This window comes from Pleurodeles waltl, chromosome 1_2, assembly GCF_031143425.1.
Source record: "Pleurodeles waltl isolate 20211129_DDA chromosome 1_2, aPleWal1.hap1.20221129, whole genome shotgun sequence".
Taxonomy (NCBI): domain Eukaryota; kingdom Metazoa; phylum Chordata; class Amphibia; order Caudata; family Salamandridae; genus Pleurodeles; species Pleurodeles waltl.
Genome location: NC_090437.1, coordinates 1,152,604,186 through 1,152,626,489, shown reverse-complemented (window position 1 = coordinate 1,152,626,489; position 22,304 = coordinate 1,152,604,186). Strand labels below are relative to the sequence as shown.

General features: G+C 46.4%; 1 protein-coding gene across 1 annotated transcript in view; it reads left to right on the top strand.

Annotated features, from left to right (window-relative positions):
• TMEM128 (transmembrane protein 128) overlaps positions 1-22,304 on the top strand; it is a 113,718-nt gene that overhangs the window by 22,055 nt on the left and 69,359 nt on the right. The window contains exon 2 of the mRNA XM_069202871.1: positions 8,144-8,285. Within this exon, the coding sequence (XP_069058972.1) occupies positions 8,144-8,285 (142 nt within the window). The remainder of the gene's footprint in view (positions 1-8,143; positions 8,286-22,304) is intronic.

The following is a 22,304-nucleotide window of genomic DNA, read 5'->3' as shown; positions in this document are numbered from 1 at the left end:
GTGGCCACTTGTAGAGGGGTTTTAGTTCTGTAACCAAAAATGCCAGACAAAAAGTATGTTTTATTTTTCTAGTGGGTCAAGTGGAATGCAACAGAAGCATAAACTGCAGCATCTGACTTCTTCATATTATCCCCACTATATTTTCCAAAATAGTTTTAAACTATTTGTATACTTCAAACACCTGACATCTTTCATGTTTTCTCTTTGTTGATGGACTCCCTGCTGTAGTGGATAGAAATACGTTTGATCAAACGGGGCCTCCACAAACTCTAAATGAAAACAGTAGTCACACCAAAGTTGTTAGGTATAGAATAAACAAGAGCACTTTTTCAGTAAGTCCTATTAGCTTATTATTGTGGATGAGCACACCTCCTTGATATTCATGCAGCAGCACTGACCCAATGCACAGTAGCATCTGCTTTGTTTTTAGTGGGCATTATTTTGCATTTTAGCATAAGTTTTATTTCATTTGGAGTTTTAAATCAACGTCTGCAAGTTTCTATCAATAGAATAATAGCATTACTCCTGCAATGGAGTTTGTGATCTTAGGTCATGTCAAATGCAATCATGCTTAACGTGATAAGCAGAAATGGACTGTAAGGGAGATATTTTATGTAGACGTCACGTTTTAAAAGTTTTTTCAGAAAGATGAGACTGCATTATTGTTACTATGTTAACGTCTCCTAAAACCCTATTTCGGAAATTGCTGAAGTCTTTAAAAATTTAGACCACTCCCTTACCTAATCTTTTCCACCTGTTAGTGGAAATTCAGTTTGACCAGTTACAAATGGCCTATTTTAGGTGTTCCGTAGGATAATGCTCAATTCCACTGTCTATAGATGGTCTGCCTCAAAATGGGATTACCCATATTTAAATCTGTCTTAATCCAGCTTCGAAATATCAGTAGAGTTCATACTAATAGGCCATGACCCTTCTAAACCTGAACACAAGTAAACCCAGAACTGTTGCTTTTGGCTCGAGTTGTTTCATGGCTCTTCTAAATCAGTTACTTAACACTCAACTCACAGATTGTTGTGCCATCCCCAGTAAGTGGACTAGGTTGAGACTGACAGCAACCTGGGAGACTATTATCAGAGTTTTGGAAAATGGCCTTAACTTCTTCCTTCTGAAGGACCTACTGATGGAGTGTGCAGCTCAATCCTGATGTGCAACTATTTGATCCTTCATAGGAGCTGCTGTGGAAGAGTTTTGAGCACCTTCTTTTTAGGTTTCAGCTACAGATTGCTTTAGGTGTCTGTTGACCAGACTAATGGCCTCAGTACGAAGCTGGCGGTCATAAGACCGCCAGCCTCGCGGTGGTGGTCGGACTGCCGCACTCCAGGTGGATGACTGCCAAATTACAAGCTTGGCAGGCGGACCCGTCTAAAGACCACGCCCCCCGCCCCCCTCAGCAACATGGTTCCCAGTCTGGTGATGGCGGTCGTGGTTGTAACCATTCATGGCGGCACTGAACTCAGCGCCGCCTGGCTGATTACAACCCCATTTTCCGCCAGCCTTTTCATGGCGGAGTCTACGCACTGCCTATGCCCCCTGCCCAGCACTGTCTGAGGGTGCTGGAATGCTAGCATATTGGCATTGGCTCCCTTAAAGGAGCTGAGGCTAATATCCTAGCACTGTTCCCACCGGTCAGCCCAGCGGGAACACGTATTGCAGTGTTTCCACCGGTCAGCCTGGCGAGAACATTGTAATACACTCGGGGGGAGGGCATCATGGTGGTGGCATCTTCCTCGCGGCTTTGTCCTCCCCGAGGGCCTTAGGGGGTTATTCTAATTTTGGAGGAGGTGTTAATCCGTCCCAAAAGTGACGGAAAAGTGACGGATTTACCACCAGCCGTATTACGAGTCCATTATATCCTATGGAACTCGTAATACGGCTGGTGGTATATCCGTCACTTTACCGTCACTTTTGGGACGGATTAACACTCCTCCAAAGTTAGAATAACCCCCTTAGTGTTTACAATACATTCTATATATTTAGTTTGGGCCTTTGATCAGCCCCTTGCATGATTGCATGACTTTGTTGTCTGTCTCACTTCCCTGTTCCTGATACAATAGCTTTTCTCACTATTCTTGTGTTTATCCTGCCCTCTAGCATTTATGTCTTATAGTGTTCTGGTGGGGTGAGGTTTTCTTCAACAGCTGATGTCAGACATTGCTGGGTAGCGCCTGGGAAGGCCTGTTCTCTGCCCCTTTCTCTCACCCTGCTGTCCCTCTACACCCTTTCCAGTGTACTCTTGCTGCATAACAACCACATCTATAGTGTAAATCATTTAATATATTCTGTTTTATTCTAAGAGAATGCCATTCCATTACTGATGCCGTGGATTTGCAATCACTGCCTAGGTTAGCAACAAGCATTAGCAAAGTGAATAGGTTTCACAGCTTAGAACTATTGGCTTTGACGGTGCTTCTTTATATGGTGCAGTGAGTTGATCATGGAAAAAGCCTTAATGAGTATTCAAAATTTAAAATACAATACTCAAGCTTCTGAGTAGGTTGCAGCAGGCAACTCTGTGTCACAGAATCATAGTGAAAACATTACATTTTGAATTAGATTCATAATGCTGTACCTGATAATAATCATGAAATTAACACATGTCGAAGCTGTGTCACTGGTATTTTGTAAGAACCAAGAACTGAGTGATATTTGGTGGGCTATACCATTTTATTTTACTTGTGAATGACACACTTATAGAGTTAAATATTGATCCACATGCGTTAATTTATGTTGTCTGCAGTGGAATTTGCAGTGCATTGGTAAAGGTCTGGCCTATTTTAGATGTGTGTGTTCTTTCTTCTAAGAACCGTATGTTGTTAGTTAATATTGTGGGCTGCACAAACAAAAGACATAGAGCAATCTATAAACAAAGATACAATACCAAGAGGCACACAGAAACACATGCAATCAGACAGCACACATACGGACACGTGCAGACAGGATGTTGGATAAACTGAAGTGCAGCCTCAGGTATCGCCTTTGGCTAAGATGAATTCAAGCATTACTTCATTACTTTGTTATTTGAACATCCTAAATGCAATGAGTATACTATGACATGAGTCCCATCCTCACTGTGCCACTGCACTCAAGCTGCATCTCACTGATGGGCGCCATAAGCCCTAAGTAGGCTGAAACCAGTAGGAAGTTGCTTGAATTCCTGCCTGGAGGGTAACTGACCTTCCAGTTCAGTCGACTGTTCCTGTTGGTGCAGAACAAGGCTGATTTGCATAAGGCCAGCCTCTTTCTAGAGTACCGCAGTGGCTGATAAATTATGGGCTATAATGATTCTCTGTGTGATCTTCAGTGGCTGAGGTTAATTCAATCATTCCTTCTTTAACTTTTTACCCAAGTGTCATTCAAGGATTACCAGAGATCGCAACTGTGACTTGTAGCATTCAGCCCTTGTATCAGAGGCCACAGGAAAGTGCTACAATTAGAAGGCAAACAAGACTCTCATGCCATATTTGCAATACTTTCTGTAGTTTTGGGACCACCTTTCCTCTTAATAGCCTCTTTGATGCTGTTGAGAGGCTAGGTGAGTGGTGAAAGGTGGGATGTTTTCCTCATTCTTATTTGAATTGCTTGGCTGTCAGTCAGATAAGTCAAATTAAAAGTTTGGAATTCTGGGATTCTTCACTTTTCCAGTAGGCATTTGGCCAGTATGAAGCAGGATACAGAGGGAGTCCATTGTGTGACGGATAGCAGTTGAGGCTTTCTTTACTTAACATCATGTTGCACTCCTTTGTCGTGGTTCCTGGATCCACCTGAATTACTAGAGACACTGCCTAGCTGCATAATGTTCTGATGGTGCACGTTCCCCCATTCCAGCTGCCATGCTCCTGCAGAGTGTGTGCACCCGTGTTCTGCAAGTTAGCATGTCACATAGGTCTGAAAGTGTCAGTAGTTTTGATCTGTCTACACTTAATGTGAACTGTTAGCTGAAACTCTGCTATTTTTGCACTGCAAGAGCACCAGACATGTAATGGATTTTACCTGAGGATTTCTACTGTTACAAATAAGCTGTGAATGTTTTCAAAGATATTTTGCAAATCAGTAACGCTGTGTGTGTATAGTATGTTGATTGGAGGTTTTCTGAACATAGCACAAATATTAGGCCATAGTCCGGTGAAATATAGGAAGATGCAATTGGTTGAATTTTACGACTGGTGCAACCTGAGCATAGGATACTGAGGCGATCTTTTATGGTGTGAGCTTTTCATTGTTCTGTAAAATAGATTGTAGCAGTGTACCACAAAAAGGGTCTAGGGGTTGGTTACTTTGATAGTAAATTGTTTGGTAATGTTTGTGGTATTCAGTGATGATGTGCTGTTATTGGTTATGTTCCCATAAATGTTCTAAATGTGTTTCCACATTGTAGGACAAAAGCAGGCAGACAAAATATGCTGTTCCCACTTTGTTTCTCTTCTTTGTCATAGTCCTTATGAAGTGCTTAATCTCAAACCTTTTGATTACATTTTTTACATTGATCCTCATTCCTCTTAGTGTTTCCTCCTGAAAAAGGATCTTCTTACAAGGCATACGTTCTTCTCTACCTCTCTCTCTCTTTCTCTATACTTTTTCACCTCCACATTTCCTCATTTTCTGCACTCTTGCTTTCTTGCTTCTGTGCCACTTCCCTACCTCTGCTTTGCTGTCCCTCATTTGCTGTGTTAGAAATGGGGTCTTTGGTTGGCAGTCAGGCTACCCCCTGTCCAAGCAAGGACCCTCACTCTAGTCAAGGTAAAGGAGAATCACCCTCCGTTACCCGCTGCTCACCCTCTAGGTGTAAATTATTTGTATCAACACACACAGTAACTCAGGGAAAATACTACAAAATGACACAACACAGGTTTAGAAAAATAGGAAATATTTATCTAAACAAAACAAGACCAAAATGACAAAAATCCAACATACGTAACTCAAGTTATTAATATTAAAAGCAAAAGAGTCTTAAATCCTTTAGTAACCAGTAGAAACACTGTTAGCATTGAAAAGTACCTGGGTTGCATCAAAATAACTCGCACGGGAAAGTGTGCGTTGAAAAAGGCTAGCAATGCGTCAATTTCTCACCCGCAAGCGAGACCATGTGTCGTTTCTCCTTGTCCGGTTGGGTTGGCGTGTGTCGTTTTTCCTCTGCGCAGGAGAGCAATGAGTCGATCGGGGCAAGCACTCTGGTCCAGTTTTTCCGCCCCCAGCAAGGTTTGTGTTGACAATCCTGCTGCACAGTATCAGCAAAACCACGCAATGTAGGTTGCGACGTTATCAGCCTCCATCAGCGGGTGTTGCACGTCGTTTCTCCAGCTGCATGTGTCGACCTTCCAGCCGCGGTGCCAGTGGAGTGACGATTTCTGCCGCGAAGCTGGCGGCGTTTTTGTTTTACAGCCGCATCTCAGAAGGTGCAGCAATATTTCCCCACACAGCGGTCTGTGCGTGGATTTCTGTCTTGGTCTGCCTGCTTCACCTTTCAAGGCCTGCAACTTATAGGGCAGAACTTGGTAGGGCAGGAGTCCAGGTGCTGGCAGGAGAAGTCTTTGATGGCCCTGAGACTTCAACGACAGGAGGCAAGCTCAGGACAAGCCCATGGAGATTTCTTCACAAGCAGGAATGCACAACATAGTCCAGTCTTTGTTCCCTTGCACAGGCAGAAGCAGCAACTGCAGGATAGCTCCACAAAGCACAATCATAGGCAGAGCAGCACTTCTCAGCTCTTCAGCTCTTCTCCAGGCAGAGGTTCCTCTGGACGTCCAGAAGTGATCTAATTTTCCAGGGGATTGGGTGCCCTTTTTATTCCCAGTTCTGCCTTTAAAGTAGGCCTACTTAAAAGGAAAGTCTCTCTTGTTTGTGAAATCCTGCCTTGCCTAGGCCAGGCCCCAGACACACACCAGGGGTTTGGAAACTGCGTTGTGTGAGGGCAGGCACAACCCTATCAGATGTTAGTGACCACTCCTCCCCTCCCTCCTAGCACAGATGGCTCATCTGGATATGCAGGCTACACCCCAGCTCCCTTTGTGTCACTGCCTAGCGAGAGGTGCAAACAGCCCAACTGTCAAACTGACCCAGACATGGAACCCACAAACAGGCAGAATCACAGAATGGTTTAAGCATGAAAATGCCCACTTTCTAAAAGTGGCATTTTCAAACACTATGGGGGTCAATACGACCTCGGCGGTCTTTTCAAAAGACCGCCGAGGCCGCGGGAGACAGAATACCGCCATTGCCGGTGGTATTTCTGTCTCCCTATTATGACATTTCCGCTGGGCCAGCGGACGGTAACAGTGTTACCGTCCGCTGGCCCAGCGGAAATGTCACATCAACATTGCAGCCAGCTCGTAATCGAGCCGGCGGCAATGCTGATGTGCAGCGAGTCACGCATTTCACTGCCCGAAATTCCGGCAGTGAAATGCGCGACGGGGCTATGAATGGGGGCCCCTGCACTGCCCATGCCAAGTGCATGGGCAGTGCAGGGGCCCCCAGGGGCACCCCAAGTCCCCTTACCGCCGGCCTTTCCATGGCGGTGTGTACCGCCATGGACAGGCCGGCGGTCGGGGACTCATAATCCCCAGGGCAGCGGTGCTTGCACTGGATAGCAGTGGTAAAGTGCCCAGAGTATCAGAAACAGCAAAAACAGAGTCCAGCACAAATCAACAACCAGGGAAACAGAGGCAAAAGTTAGGGGAGACCACGCCAAGGATGCCAAGTCTAAAACACTGCTTTTCCCTTCCCTCTACATACTCCATCTTTCTTCCCGCACTCCTACCTGTGCCACGCTCCTGTGACCTTTTTTGAATAAGCATTTAATATTTTATTTATCTTTCATATTTTGGGTGACCAGGCTGGCCCGTCGGCCTTAAAAAAACAAATGTTTCCATGCTACTTTTGTTTCAGTTGTTATGTCGTATTCTACTTTACAGGGCATGCGCTATCTGTTGCGAGACATGTTGTGGCTCATCAAGAACATACAGGGGTTTGGATCACGCCTGTTGCTTGCCATTGGCATTGTCACTCCTATTTCCATGGATCTTATTAGTGTTCTAGCTTGTCAATCTTGTGTTTGTTCCTGTAAGGAAGCATACCTTCTTTATGTCCCTTTTGATTGGAGGCCTTTGCTGCTTCTACTACTTGCATTTCTATAACTTTTCTTTTGTGTTAAGTACCCTATGACAGTGTATGCTGTCTCCGTGTACTTCTCTCCCCCTGCACTCAGTATTGCTCTCCCACACTTCTGCTTATCCCCACTCCCCATTGGGCTTGTCCATGTGATTCTCCCCATTGCTTTTCCCACATGTGCCTTTCATTTTGCTTCCCCCACCTGTGCTCTCCTTCTCTCTCACCTGTTGCTACTTCCCCAACTCCTTTGTTGCTTCTGCCCGCCATCCCCATGTTGCTTCCTTGCTCCTCTCGTCCCCTGTGTTGCTTCCATGCTCCTCTGCCTTTCCCCTTGTTGCTTCCGTGGCTGGTGTTACTTCTGCCTGCAGCGTGCATTTTTTTTTTTTTTAGTTACCGATACAGCTTGCATCAGTAGCTAAAAAGAAAGTCACCCCCTCCATTTTGTCGGGAATCTGTGTAGCATGGCTACAATTAATTGTCAAAGCCAATAGGTCTCAAAGGCAAAACCTTTCAGCTTTGCCAATGCTTATTATTATTTACCCATTGATTTTTGATCAGTAAATAATTAAAAGAAAAAAAGATGTTAACCCTGTCATTTCCTAGACACATGCATGCGTAATGATCTGTGCTAACACCACAAAATGATGCAGCCACATCATTGCACATTTGTTTTTATTTTAGCCATGCTGTATAGCGCCTTACCAATGCTATACGGCATTGCCAAAAGTCATTGGTAAGCTAGTAAGTCCCAGGGGTGAGATATATTGGATTTGCAAATGCATGTTAGAAATAGATTCTTTGGAGTACGACCACTTCTTCACCTACAAATCGCCTTCTGTAGAACTTTAGACTCACTCCTTTTGTATTAAGATAATTTGAGGCCTGCTGTCCATCCCCAGCTTTAAAATTAATTTGTTCTTGATATGTGATTGTTCTTCTATAAAGCACTGTGATGTCTTGTTCTATGAAGGTGAGGTTAAACTGTAAACATAAAGATATCTTTCTACTTTGTTTTTAGAGAGTGATGAAAAGGAAAAGACAAAACAAAAGCCACTCCGTAGAGTTAATGTTCACTCGGTATTCTGGATCTTGGCATCAGTTGCTGCAACTTATTATGTAGAGTTTTTTAACGTTTTCAAAGAACACCTACATGAAGGAAGGTAAGCAAGCTTTATACCTATGCTTTTCGCATTACTGCATTTGAAAGACTATTACTACTATTTCAAAAATAACATTGACCATATGCATAAGATTGGCATCATGGAATCTGCTTTTCATTGGGTTTGGCATATCTGTGTGGTTTAGGGGGAAGTGCTAAGTTCAGTGAAACACTAAAGGCTCCGCAGTGAACAGATTACTTGCATTGAACAATCAGGAAGGTAACAAATACCCCATCCACCAACAGCTTCCAACAGTCACAGCCTCGCTAACATAACTGTTGCCTCACATACTAAACTCTTGCAACACTCTAGAATACCACACACCTCCGCCTGTACAATATACAGTATTTGCACAATTTAATATATTTTGTGAAGGTACAACAATAAGTGGAAACCTAAATCATAGGCAAATTACAAACAAACGTAACAGAAAATGGTACACAAGTTGAGCAAAGAATACACCTTGTGAAGATAAGATCAGACATAGGCACATAAATAGGATGGTCTCTTTCACACACGTTGACTCTTCCACATATGTTCAGCCTGGAAACCCGGAACCTGTAAATCTAATTCAGTTTGCACAGGGTGATATCTAGCCACCATGACTGCCTTACATTCATCATACTCCTTCGTCCTTTCCATCTTTCTTTCTCTCCACTTATCAACATCCCCAATTATACTATCCTCTTCCACACGCCTCTCATTCACCCACAGGCGACACAACTGGCTGTTCTCTTCCTAAACAACAAAAACAGAGTGACACTCATAATAGAATGCGGTGTCAGCCTATACTCCTCAGCCCATTCTTCCAGTCCACACATCAAAGGATGTTGTGTGGACTCTTTCAACACTTTGTTAAAGCGCTCAATCATCCCATTGGCCTCAGGATGATGTAATGTTTTCTTATGTTATATACCCTTGGCACACAAAAATTCTTTCATGATCTTGGAAGTGAATTGCACCCCATGGTCAGTCAAAAAAGTAGATGGAAAGCCCTCTCTCTCAAAGAATGCATCAATGAAATAAACCTCATCACAGGTCTCCACAGAGTTCACAATTTTCACCTCTGGCCAGCAGGAATACATGTGCATGCGCACAAGGACATATTTATCATGAGATGTTATTCTAATTGAACCAGGAATGTCCGAAGCAATATCCACTCACTACCCTGAGGCAGGCTCCTGATTAACCATGGGCTGCTTCCTACACTTCAACACCTTTTCACTATGTGCACATTACCAACCATTTCTCATGATTACTTCAATGATCAAGTCAATACCCAGCCACCAATACCCCTCCCTGACTCGTTCCTTAGTTTTAGATATCCCCTATATGACCTTCATGTGCATTATCTACCAATGTTCTCGTCAATCCAGTCATTGGTACTAACTTACTGACTATCATGACCGATCCATTTATTAGAAAGAGTTAATCTTTCACTTGCAAGCAACATTTGATGTCCTTCTCACAGCTTCTATTTATCCATCAGGAATCATGCTTATCACTCTCTGTAATGTTTGATACTCCCCAGGCTCCTTCCTCCATTCTTCATCCTGAATAGTGCCCCCTGTGAATGATCATACATCAATTTCTTCTTCATGAATCTCTCCACCAAAGAACTCATTACATGTCAGGCATCATTTGGCTGGGTCTGGCATAATCTTGAAAAACAATCAGCCACAGAGTTACTCGCTCCAGGGACATACAATAGAACAGACTCAAACTCTTGAAGAGCAACACTCCACTTACAAAATCTACTGGAGATAAAATCAGCACCCTTTTTTATGAAAACTTTCTTGAGGGGTTTCTGATCCATCTTGACTTCAAGCTTATGTCCCCACAAAAACTTTCTCAACTTCCTCCTTTTTCTAAAACTAAAAAATTAAGCTCTGTCTTTCTTCCACAAGAAATAAACATAATGGTTTTTCCTTGTTCACCTGATCTTTGCAAGAAGACAACACCCACCCCATTTGAACTGGCATTTGCCATCAAAACCTCTGGTCTCTAGCTTCGAAATTACCCAAATGTAAAGCTTTGTCCAAACAATGGTTAATGTCCCCAAATTCTCACACTGTTGACACCAAGGAAATTATGTGCCTTTCCTTAGCAAATTCCTCATGCATTTACTCTTCTCTGCATATCCAGGTACAAATGTATTATAATATTCAGCCATACCTAGAAACTTCACTAAATCATTCTTGTTTTGCGAGAAGGTAAGTTCAAAATGGCATTAACAAGCTCCGTCTTAGGGTGAATACCACACCCTGTTACTAAATGTCTAAGACACTTTGGTGGTCATTACGAGTCATGGGCCAACATGGTGGAGGTGGCGGTCGTACTGCTGCGGCGCAGCGGACTACTATATTATGAGCACGGGGATAGAACCAGCAAAACACAGCCAAGTTGCACTGCGAACGGACCAACACGGCAGGCATGTCCAGGCCGACGGTGAGGCAGTTTCCCACGACCCTCTTACGAGGCTGCACACCGCCAAGATTTTTGGGGCGGTCGCACCGCCGTAAAAAGCCTGGCGGAAACAAATTGCTCAAAAGGGAACACTCACCTTCAGGAACACAGGCACGTCCGCAGGTGCCATGGCACTCAAATTGCAAGTCTTCCCAATGCTCCTGCTCGCTGTTGAAGTTCAGGACTAGCGACAAAGACACCAAGCGTAAGTACACCAGCCTAGCACACACTGGAGGAAAGGATATTAGTACACACACAGCACACACACACACAGCACGGCAAGCTACGCCCACACACATGCAAACAAACATTCACACACTCACATAAGCCAAATTGCATATTTGCCACATAAACATGTGAAAGGAAACCAAGGACAAGGTTGTTACCATCTACATCAATGGTGCAGTTCTCTAAATATTAAATATATATATATATATATATATATATATATATATATATATATATATACATTAAAAGCAACATAATAAACAATGTACAATGGGGCCCAAGGCCCATTCCATAAAGTCCATAGTGCCCCTTGCACACTGGGCACAGAATGAGGGCTAAACTTGACTTCTGACTGCAAACTGCTGGCTTCCACTGTACAGGGGCATCAATGGGGCATCCAGGCATCTAGGGGCGAGGGGTGGAGCATGGGTGGTGGTTTGGGCTTGGAGGGGGGGGGGGTCCTTAGGTTTGAGTTTGGAGTGGGGTCCTTAGGCTTGGATGAGGGAGGACTTTGGGCTTAGACTTTGATTTTGCGGAGTGGGATTGGGTTTGGGAGGAGTGACTGTGGACGTGGTGGGGGGGGCGGAAGTCTTAGGCGGGGGAGGGGCAGGGCGATGACCAGAGGAGGACTAGGAGGTGGAAGGCAGGGGTGGGGATGGTAACAGGGTGTTTGGGGGGGTGCAGGGACACGTTCACTGGTGGGAAACAGGGAAAATTCACGGGGGAAACGTTTCTTGGGGGCACCGGGACGGTCATGTCAGAAAGGCATGGGAGTGGAGGTAGAGGAAGTGGTTAAGAGGTGAGTACGTGGAGGTAATTTGAGTGTAGGTGCGTGCTTGGATGCCATGTGTGTGCTGCGTGAGTTTTGGGTGGGTGACTGTGGGTGTTTACATTTGGTGGGAATGAGGAAGGAGGAGATGCAGGGAGATGGCAGGGGGGATGTGTGAGTGAATGTTATGGTGGTGTCCTCAGGTAGGGTGGGTGTGCTGCACGTGGGGATGTTGACAGTCGTGCTGAGTGCACCTATGGTGTATAGGGTGCATGTATGTGGGTCTGATGTTGTGGTGACAGTGGCAGTGAGGGCAAATGTGGCAGGATCTGGTACTGATGAGGTGGTGACTGCAGTTGTGTGTGGTGTAGTGCCTGTGAGGGGGGGATGGGATGGGGGAGTTGGTGTAGGGAGGGGATGTTGTCATGTCTGCATCTGAATGCTGTGTGTGTGCATGGCAGTGGTGGCGTTTGTGGTGCTTATGTCTGTACTTGCGCACCGTGTCTGTTGATGTGGATGCATGTGGATCAGAAAATGTGCCTTGGATGGGTGAGGGGAAAGGGATGTGGGATTGGGATTGGGAACAGGTAGCTGGAGGGGGGTGGAAGAAGTAGGGACACTGTCTGCCATCAATGAGGAGGCTGGAGCCTGAAACGATCTCTGAAGGTAAGCCAGGGTACAGTGAATTCCTTCCAGGAACGCATTGGACTGCTGCATCTGCGATGCCAGTTCCCGGATGGCATTCATGATGGTTGACTGTCCCGCAGAGATGGACCTCAGAAGGTCAATAGCCTCCTTGTTGAGGGCAACAGGGCTGACTGGGGAGGGGGCAGAGGTGCGTGCGGCGAAGGAGATGCCCATCCTCCTTGGTAAGCGGGCCCAGGCAACTGTGTGGGGAGCTACAGAGAGGACGGTTCTGGAAGGGGTGTGGCGGACAAGGATGCAACTGAAGTGGTACCAGATGGATCCACTACTGCCAGGGAACCTCCATTGGAGGAGGAATCTGAAGATGGTTTGGTTGATCCTTTCTCCCCTGTGGCACTCCCCTCATCCTCCATCACACTGGACCCCTCGGCTCCGCTGGATTCAGCCTCCTTTGTCCCGTGGACTGCAGCTTCCCCAATCGCCGGTGCCCCTTCTCCTTCGCCTGATGATGCTTATGCTACAACACTGGGACACCATGGGGCAAACTACAGCTATGCTGATGTGTACTGCTGATGGTGGTACAATTGTACCCATGTACTTAATGTGAGTCACACTAGTCACACATGCCCAGTACTTGCCAAATCCACATGGCCGTTTAGGGAAACCAATCCTGTACTCTTGTATCATCTGAATCCTGCATGGGTAGGTAGCATGTCTACTAAGCCAGTGACATCTAGAGCAAGCATCCATCCACCTCAGGGTAGACCACCGCCAAAATGCGGGCTGGTAAGGGGTGGTCAGGGTCCAACCGACATACCTCCCTCATTGAGAGCACGTTCCCAGCTGGGCCTCCGCGGTCTTGTGCCCAGCATGTCAGGTCCTCCCCCCTCTTTCTGCAGTGGGTGTTCCACCTGCCATGAACCCCCAGGGTCTGCACTTGCATGGCGATGGCCCGCCAAATCCTCTTCTTCTGATGGACGCTGACCTGCATGGGTGACACAGACAGAAGGAGAAAGTCATGTAAAGTTGCGTCACAAGGACAGCAGTGGACAGCACACATCTCACACATCTCATGGCCATATTCACATGTCTGCATGCCACTAACTGTCAGACTTCTCACCCATCTCCATGCATCTACTCTACCTGCCACGTCCTAATGCCTTACATCCACATACACATCGCTATGGTGCTCAATACAACTGTCCAAACAGAGGTAGGACCCCATCTACAAGCTTCTCATGTTCCTCCTGGGAGAAGGCTGGGGCCCTATCACCTACAGGATGTGTCATCTTGGCTACCAGAGTCAGAACACAGCAGCACATGCAGTGGAGGTCTTGTGTTCCTGAGTGTCAGGAGTCAAGTGAGCATTGCCACATGAAATGACGGTCATGTCATGACTTCTATCTGTTCTGTGCATGCAGGACAGGCGGCTGACATCTTAAGTGTATGTTGTGAATAGGGGCTGATTGTTAGCTGCAACATGGGTAAACATTGTAACTTCTGTACAGCTTTACTGGGTCCACACAGTCAATGCAGCTTTTTCTGACTTCTCCCCCTCCGATTCCCAGATATGGTACAAAGTTGAGGATGAGACATGCTCCTGTGTACCGGCTCCTACCTTGCCATCCTGAAAGATCGTCATGTCACTGAGACGTATCGCCTGAACCGTCAGACCATCATGGAGTTGGTGACCCAGTTGGAGCCTATCTGTTGTCTGTCATTTGTCATGCCAATGCAATCCCTTTCACAGTACAGGTGTTGTCAGTCCTCCACTTTCTTGGCACAGAGTTGTTCCAGATGACAATGGGCTTGGCAGCAGGGATGTTACAGCCGATGTTCAGTAACGTTTTGAGGGATGTACTGTGTGCCCTGCTAAGACATCTGCCCTGCTACATCAGGGCAGATGTCTTAGCTGATTTAACCACTGTCAAAGGTGCCTTCTGCGATTTTGCAAATGTCCCTCACGTGATAGGAGCCATAGATGGCACACACATACTGCCTTTGTGCCACCCAGGAAAAATGAACAAGTGTTTAGGAACCATAAAAATGTCTGCTCTATCAATGTGCACATGGTGTGTCTCGCTGACCAAAGTATCTCACAATTGACAGCCAATTTCCCTGGTTCTGTGCCTGACTCCTACATTCTGTGAAGAGCAACGTCCCACACATGATGTCGCCACTACAGAGGGACTGGGCATGGCTCCTCAGTATTTATCCAATAGTATGTGTGCATCTGTACACTCAACTCTCTTCACACCCTGCCCTCTCTCCCTCCCAGTCTTGACATAGTTCCTACGTCTGTGCACACAGGTGACTCTGGCTATCCCAACCTTGTCTGGTTACTGACACCTGTGAGACATCCGACTGCAGATGCTAAAAACCATTTCAGTGAGGTCTACGGTAGGTCAAGACGTGTGATTGAAAGAAACTTTGGGCTACTGAATGCCAGATTCCAGTGTCCACACATCTCCAGAGGGCCCTACTCTATAAACCACAGAAAGTGTGCCAGATCATGGTTGCCTGCTGCATGCTACACAATCTGGCCCTGATACGTCACATCCCATTGCTGGATGCAGAGGAGGTGGCAGCTGGACCAGTGGGTGATGAAGGGGACATGGGAAGTGAAGAGGATGAAGATGATGAGGATGCAGCTGACTTCAGAGCAGAGTTGATACAACAGTACTTCCACTGAACTACAGGTATGTGTCAGATGCATGTTATGTGACCTGTACTCCTGACTGGCTTGCGACATAGATCCAGGTGTCTGTTACCACTGGTGGAATTGGGTTCAGCTTTGCCTGTGGGTTAGTTTGGGGGGGGATCACATTTCACTATCAGTGGGGTTGTTACTGTAATGCCACAGTAAATGGTACTTCTTACAATAAAGCAGGTAGACAGTAGCTGCGTTCAATAATGTTTATTTGTGACTGACACGTGCAAGGGGTGATGGGTGGGGTTTTGGTGGGTGAGCTCATCAGAGTAGTCTGGCCAGCTGTGTGTAGTCTGGGTCCAGTATGGGGGGCCATGAGAAAACAGAGAGATGACAGTGGACAGTCAACAGTGGCACACAAGGGAGCATGTTCAGGAGAGGGTCCCTTCCTGGCGGTGGTGTTGGTCTTGCCATCAGTGCCTGTAGGATGTCTGGTTGGACATCCTCGCTTGCGTAGGGGTCCCTCAGCCACAGGGGGAGGGGTGCTGATGGTCTGCGGGTCCTCAGACAGGGCCTCCATTCCACTAGCTTCCACTGTAGTGGAGGGCTCTGTTGGGATGTGGCAAGCAGAAGGGGTTTGGTAGTGGGTGGAGTACTCGCTCAGGATCCTGGTCAGTTCCTTGACCACTAATGCAATGGTGGCCATGGTGGCATTGAGGACCTGCCACTGCTGCATGACCTCCTGATGGTGTTCCCCCTTCAGCCTCTGGTTCTCCTGCGCGGTCGTGAGTATCTGGCCCATCGTGTCCTGAGTTTGGTAGTATGCACCCAGGACTTGGGAGAGGTTGGCCTGGGCCGTCTGTTGTTGTGCCAGTCCCGTCCCTTGGACCACAGGTCACCTCCCACTACCCCTGACCCCCTGTGCCTGTGCCCCTGGCACAGTGTGCCCACTCCCAGGAGCACCAGGTCCTTCATTGTCTTGAGTGTGTGCCCTTGACTCTGGCCTCTGTACTGTGGGGCACACTTCTGATTAACCTGTCCCTGGGGTACTGGTTTGGGGAGGAAAGGGTGGCTGAGATGTGGCTGCCACAAGGGAGGGGGAGTCTGGTGTATACAGGGTGGGGCTCCTGAGTATGGACTGACTAGTCATCCCTGATGGGCCAGGCAATCCTCACTGTCTGGACATCCACTGGGCCCTTCATCCTGGGGAGGGCTGTCTGACCCTGGCATCCACTAACGGGTGGCATTGGCAGTGGGACCTGTGGATGGAAAGGGAGTGAGTTCAATTTGGTATATTTCTTTGTTGGCCACATTGTGTAATACATGGTGTAGCCTGACATGCTTCCTAGTGATGGCAATTACAACTGCAGTGATGCAGACATTGTTTGGGGGATGCATATTATGCCATTGTTTCCATGTGTCATTGAGGGCTGAGGATAGTGGATAACATTGCTGTCATTGCCATGTGTTGGAACACAGTCAAGGCTGCCAGTCGGTGTGACGTGTGGTTTGGTTTTCCATGCAGGTGTTCCACTGTGAAGTGGGACTGTGATCCTCTGATGTGTAGGGAGAGTTGCATTGTGGTAATGGTGGTGCTTGTCATTGTGCTTCGTATCCGTCCATTGGGGTAGTGACTGTGTGGAGATGGTGGAAGTGGGGTGGTGTGGCATGCAGCGTAGGCACGTGGGGTGCCTGAGGGGGTGCAGAAGCGTAGAATGGGGTGCATTGTGGAGTGATGAGTGGTAGGAATGCATGCTGGGCAGGAGTGGCTGATGCTTGGGGGGTGTTGTTGACTTACCAGAGTCGATCCCTCCGATAAATCCAGCCAGGCCCTCTGGATGCATGCTGTCTAAAACCTTCTCCTCCCAGGATGTTAGCTCAAAGGGTGGAGGCGGGACCCACTGCCAGTCTTTTTCAGGGCGATCTGGTGCCTGGATGCCATGGAATGCACCTTCCTCCGTATGTTGTTCCATCTCTTTCTGATGTCCTCCCTTATGCATGGATGTGTACCCACTGAGTTGACACTGTCAACGATCCTCTGCCATAACTCAGTTTTCTTTGCCATCAATGTTTGCTGGACCTGGGCTCTGAAGAGGTGTTGCTCTACCCTGACTTTTTCATCTACCATGACCCTCCACTCATTGTCAGTAAAACCTGGGTGCTTTTGACGTGCCATTTTGGTGGGGTGGGGGTGTTTGGTTGTGGGTGCAGGTGGGTTGTGGCCTTGGTGTGTGAGTGTGATGTGTGCCTAGTACAAAACGTGCAGTTGTGTGGTGTGTGCTGAGTGTGCATTGTGAATATGCCTGTGGTGTATGGGATCTGTGTAAATGGATCGTCGCTATGTGTGGTGTTCGTAGGATTCACAAGGGATTGTGGGGGTGTGTGGGGGGCTGTCTTATAGTGCGGTGAACAGGTGTGTGTGGTGCGTGTATGTGTCTCAGGAGTGGGGTCTTCAAACTGTCCAATGTGGTGTTGTCTACTGTTAGAAATGGGGTCTTTGGTTGGCAGTCAGGTTACCCCCTGTCCAAGCAAGGACCCTCACTCAAGTAGAGTAAGACACACACAATCCAAATTATGCTGTGCCCACCTTCTGGTAGCTTGGCACTGAGCAGTCAGGCATAACCTAGAAGGCAATGTGTAAAGTATTTGTGCAAACAATCATGCAAAAACACAGTAGAACACCTGTTCTAAACAGTGTTTAGAAAAATATATAATATTTATCTGGTAAGATGCAGGTCAAAACGATCAAGATTCAATAAGTATACATTGAAATATCACTGTAAAAATGATATAAAGCGTATTTAGTCTTTTAAAAAACAATAAGTGTCTCTTGCAAGCGCAAAGTACCTGGTTTGCGTTCAAATTCTCCACAAGAGACTGCAGAGGAGGAGATGCGTGGAAAACGGGGAGGTGCGTGTCAGATTTTCTGGTGCCCACAGATGATGCGTCATTGAATTTTCACGCTGGGCAGGCTTTGCGTCGATTTCTGGTGCCGAGACTGGGATCTCCTTCGGGTTGTGGAGTTTTCAGATGCCCCGGGGACGATGCGTCGAAATCCTGGGCGTGCAGGACGAAGTCACAGGGGCTGCATCGATCCGATGGGCGATGCGTGGAAATTTCTACTGCACAGCAGGTGCTGTGTCGATCCTTCTCTGGAAGTCGGGCTGCATCATTCCGGCTCGGCTTTGCCGCAGTCCAGTGGTGCTTCGAATTTCCGGTCGCAACACTGGCGCTGCGTCGATCTTCTCCTTGCGAAGTCGGGCTGTGTCGTTCCGTTTCGGCGTGTGGTGATTTTCTCACCGCGATGCAGGCTGTGCATCGTTTCTTGCAGGCTGTGGGTTGATTTTCGCTGCACAAGGAGTTCTTTTTCAGGAATGAAGTCTTTTTGTTCCTCCAACATCAGGGAACAGGAGGCAAGCTCTATCCAAGCTTGGAGAGCACTTCACAGCACAGCCAGAGAGCAGCAAGGCAGCAGTCCTTCTCAGAAAAGCAGTCCAGGTGAGTCCTTTGGGCAGCCAGGCAGTTCTTCTTGACAAGTTGCAGGTTCTGGTTCAGGGTTTCTTCTCCAGGAAGTGTCTGAGTTGGTAGGGTCAGAGACCCTGCTTAAATACCCAAATGTGCCTTTGAAGTGGCAGAGACTTCAAAGAGTGGCTTAGAAGTGCACAAGGTCCCCATTCAGTTCCATCCTGTCTGCCAGGGTCTCAATAAGGGGTGTGGCAGTCCTTTGTGTGATGGCAGCCTATTGTCCTTTGACATGTAAGTGTCAGGCCCTCCACCCTCCCAGCCCAGGAAGACCCATTCAGTATGCAGATGTATGCAAGTGTGACTGAGCATCCTGTGTTTGGGTTTGTCTGAGTGAATGCACAAGGGAGCTGTCAACTAAACCTAGCCAGAGGTGGATTGTAAGGCGCAGAAGGATTTTAGGGCCAGATGTAGCAAGGGTTTTGTGACTCGCAAACGGCGAAAAATGCCGTTTGCGATGTGCAAAAGCCTCTCCGCGATGCAGAAGTGCATTTTGCGAGTCGGATCCGACTCGCAAAATGCGTTTCCGACTCGCAAATAGGAAGGGGTGTTCCCTTCCAATTTGCGACTCGCAACGCTATGCAAGTTCATTTGCGACCGCGAAAGCGGTCGCAAATGAACTCGCAGTTACCATCCACTTGAAGTGGATGGTAATGCATTCGCAAACGGGAAGGGGTCCCCATGGGACCCCTTCCCCTTTGTGAATGATCACAAAAACAATTTTTCAGAGCAGGTAGTGGTCCTATGGACCACTGCCTGCTCTGAAAAATACCGAAGCAAAAGTTTTTTTTTTTTTTTTTTCTAAGTGCAGCTCGTTTTCCTTTAAGGAAAACGGGCTGCAGATAGAAAAAAATAAATACTTTATTAAAAAGCAGTCACGGACATGGAGGTCTGCTGTCTCCAGCAGGCCACCATCCCCGTGAGTGGCCATACTCGCAATGGGGTCGCAAACTGCGACCCACCTCATTAATACTAATGAGGTGGGTCTTTGCGACCGCATTGCGAGTTGCAGAAGGTGTCTGAGACACCTTTCTGCATTGCAAATTGCGAGTTGCAATTTGCGAGTCGCTCGGACTCGCAAATAGCAAGTCGCAATTTGCTGTGTTCCTACATCTGGCCCTTAGTGCAGAGAAATGCTAACTTCTTAAAAGTGGCATTTCTAAAATAGTAATATTAAATCCAACTTCACTAGTCAGCAGGATTTTGTATTACCATTCTGGCCATACTAAATATGACCTTTTCATTCCTTTCAGATCAGAATCTACCACTCAAACAGTATATGAGGGTAGCCCTAATGTTAGCCTAAGAAAGGAGCACTCTCACTCACAGCAGTGTAAAAAACGAATTAGGCGTTTTACACTACCAGGACATTTAAACTACACAGATATAGATCCTGCCTTTTACCTACGTAGCACCCTGCCCTGTGGGTTACCTAGGGCCTACTTTAGGGGGGACTTATATGTCGAAAAAGGGAAGTTTAAGGCTTGGCAAGTACTTTTAAAAGTCAAGTCGAAGTGGCAGTGAAACTGCACACCCAGGCCTTGCAATGGCAGGCCTGAGGCATTGTTGGAGGGCTACTTAGGTGGGTGGCACAATCAGTGCTGCAGGCCCACAAGTAGCATTTAATCTGTAGGCCCTGGGCACATGTAGTTCACTTTACTGGGGACTTACAAGTAGATTAAATAAGCCAATTGGGTATAAACCCATGTCAACATGTTTTAAGGGAGAGAGCTTATGCACTTTAGCACTGGTTAGCAGTGGTAAAATATAAAGAGTCCTAAAACCAGTAAAAACAGTCCAAAAAGTGTAGGGTGGCAGGCAAAAAATTAGGGGTGATCACCCTAAGTCTGTCAGGTCTAACACCTACTATTGGCAGTACCTTTTGGAACCGCGGTGGTGCACACCGCCAATCTTGTTCTCCCGTGCATGGACCGCTGAGCAGGGAACTGACACGTGATAGGACGGAATGGTGTCGGTGTGGCGGGGTTTGTGGTCTGACAGTCATTCTTTTGCCGTCGGTCGGCCTGGCAGTGTTGCATTTATGGCTGTTTTGGGGCGGTTTTCACTTGGTGAGTCGTAATACGGTGGTCACTGTACCACCAGCACTGACGGTATGGTGGCGGTCTTGCCCGGAAACCATCAATGTCATAATGATGGCCTCTATCTCCACAACTACAAATGTGCACGTCTCTGATTCCATCATTAAGCCGCTTTCCCTCAATCACTTCAACACGTCGTTCAGTCTCATATCATGCTCCTCTAAACGTCTCCCATGCACCAAAATGATAAATCTTGACCCCGCTCCAGTACCTTTTGAAACATTCTCCATTGCTCTTTGAAAGACAGAAGAGGCAGATATTAAACCAAAGGGTATCCTCATAAACCTATATGTCCCAGAAAGTGTTATGAAAGGTATTATGAATGCTATTTACTCCTGAGATTGAGGATTTAATTTGAGCTGAGGATAAACAGAAGTTAAGTCCAGGGATGAAAAATTCTTGGCCCCGTTGAGTGAATATAACATTTCCGTAATGTTAGCAAGAGGATAGTGATATACCACAACTGACTTGCTCAACTCCCTGATCTTAATACAGAATCTGGCCTTCCTACTGGCCTTGCTCACCATACCTATGGTTCAAGCCTCTCAGTTGCCTCCACTTCCTGAAAAATACCACCTTAAATCATTTTATCCACCTCCTTCTTCATACTGTCTTTCACCATCAAGGGCACATTTTGAACTATCGCCACCTAAGGTTGAGAATTATACTTAAGCTTGATCAAATGGAGATAGTTTCACAAACATCCCAAACTTTTTCTAAACACTTTGAGAAATTCCTTCACATAATCCTTAAATACCCTGAAAACTTGAGCAAAATCAGCACGCTCTCTAACTCTGACCGAATATGCCTCATTGGGATCAAGGTAAACAAGCAAATCTTTTTGATGAAAACAACTCATTAAAAAGACACCCTTAATGGAAACATAGGCCTTACCAGAAATGATCCTCTTCTTAACCTCAGTGGTTCCCCATAAGCAGCCCAATAATTATATGGGTTCTCCTCCATAACCTTTTGGCTTTATGTCCAAATTCAGTAACTTCACTTTTCCACTCAAATTCTGCTCCTAAAAAATCCTTGGAATTATAGTTACTTTTACACCTGAGTTTAATAGCATTCTAACAAACACACCATTTACATGCAGAACCTCAATTGGACCTTCACCCCCTCTCTCTTTAATTTGTAAGATTACTTCTTCACAATCAGTCACATCTGACTCACACTTTATCTCTCTAACTATTGTTAATCTCAGATCTAGCTCTACAACATTTAGCATAGTGACCATTCTTCCTGAAAGTTTTACAAATTACTTTCCATCAAGGACACTCTTTAAAATTCGCTAGGTGGCCTGCATTCTAGTGTAGGAAGCATTTCTCCTGAAGCCCTTTCAGATCCTAATTAGATTAGATTTATTTTTCTACCACTCTACCAGAACCATCCCGTCTATCATAGGATGTCAATGCATGCCTTATCTTTTTGCCACATACTCTGGCTTTTTCTAATACACACCCCAACATGAATTGATGCATAAATGTTCATCCTTAGAGGTACAAAAGTTGCATGTGGAAGCCAGTTTACACAATTCAGTAATATATTGCACCACTGATTCTCCAGAATGTTGCAATATCTTTCCGAATAGAACTATACTAACCTTGGGAAGATATTGCAAATCCTTTTTTAAG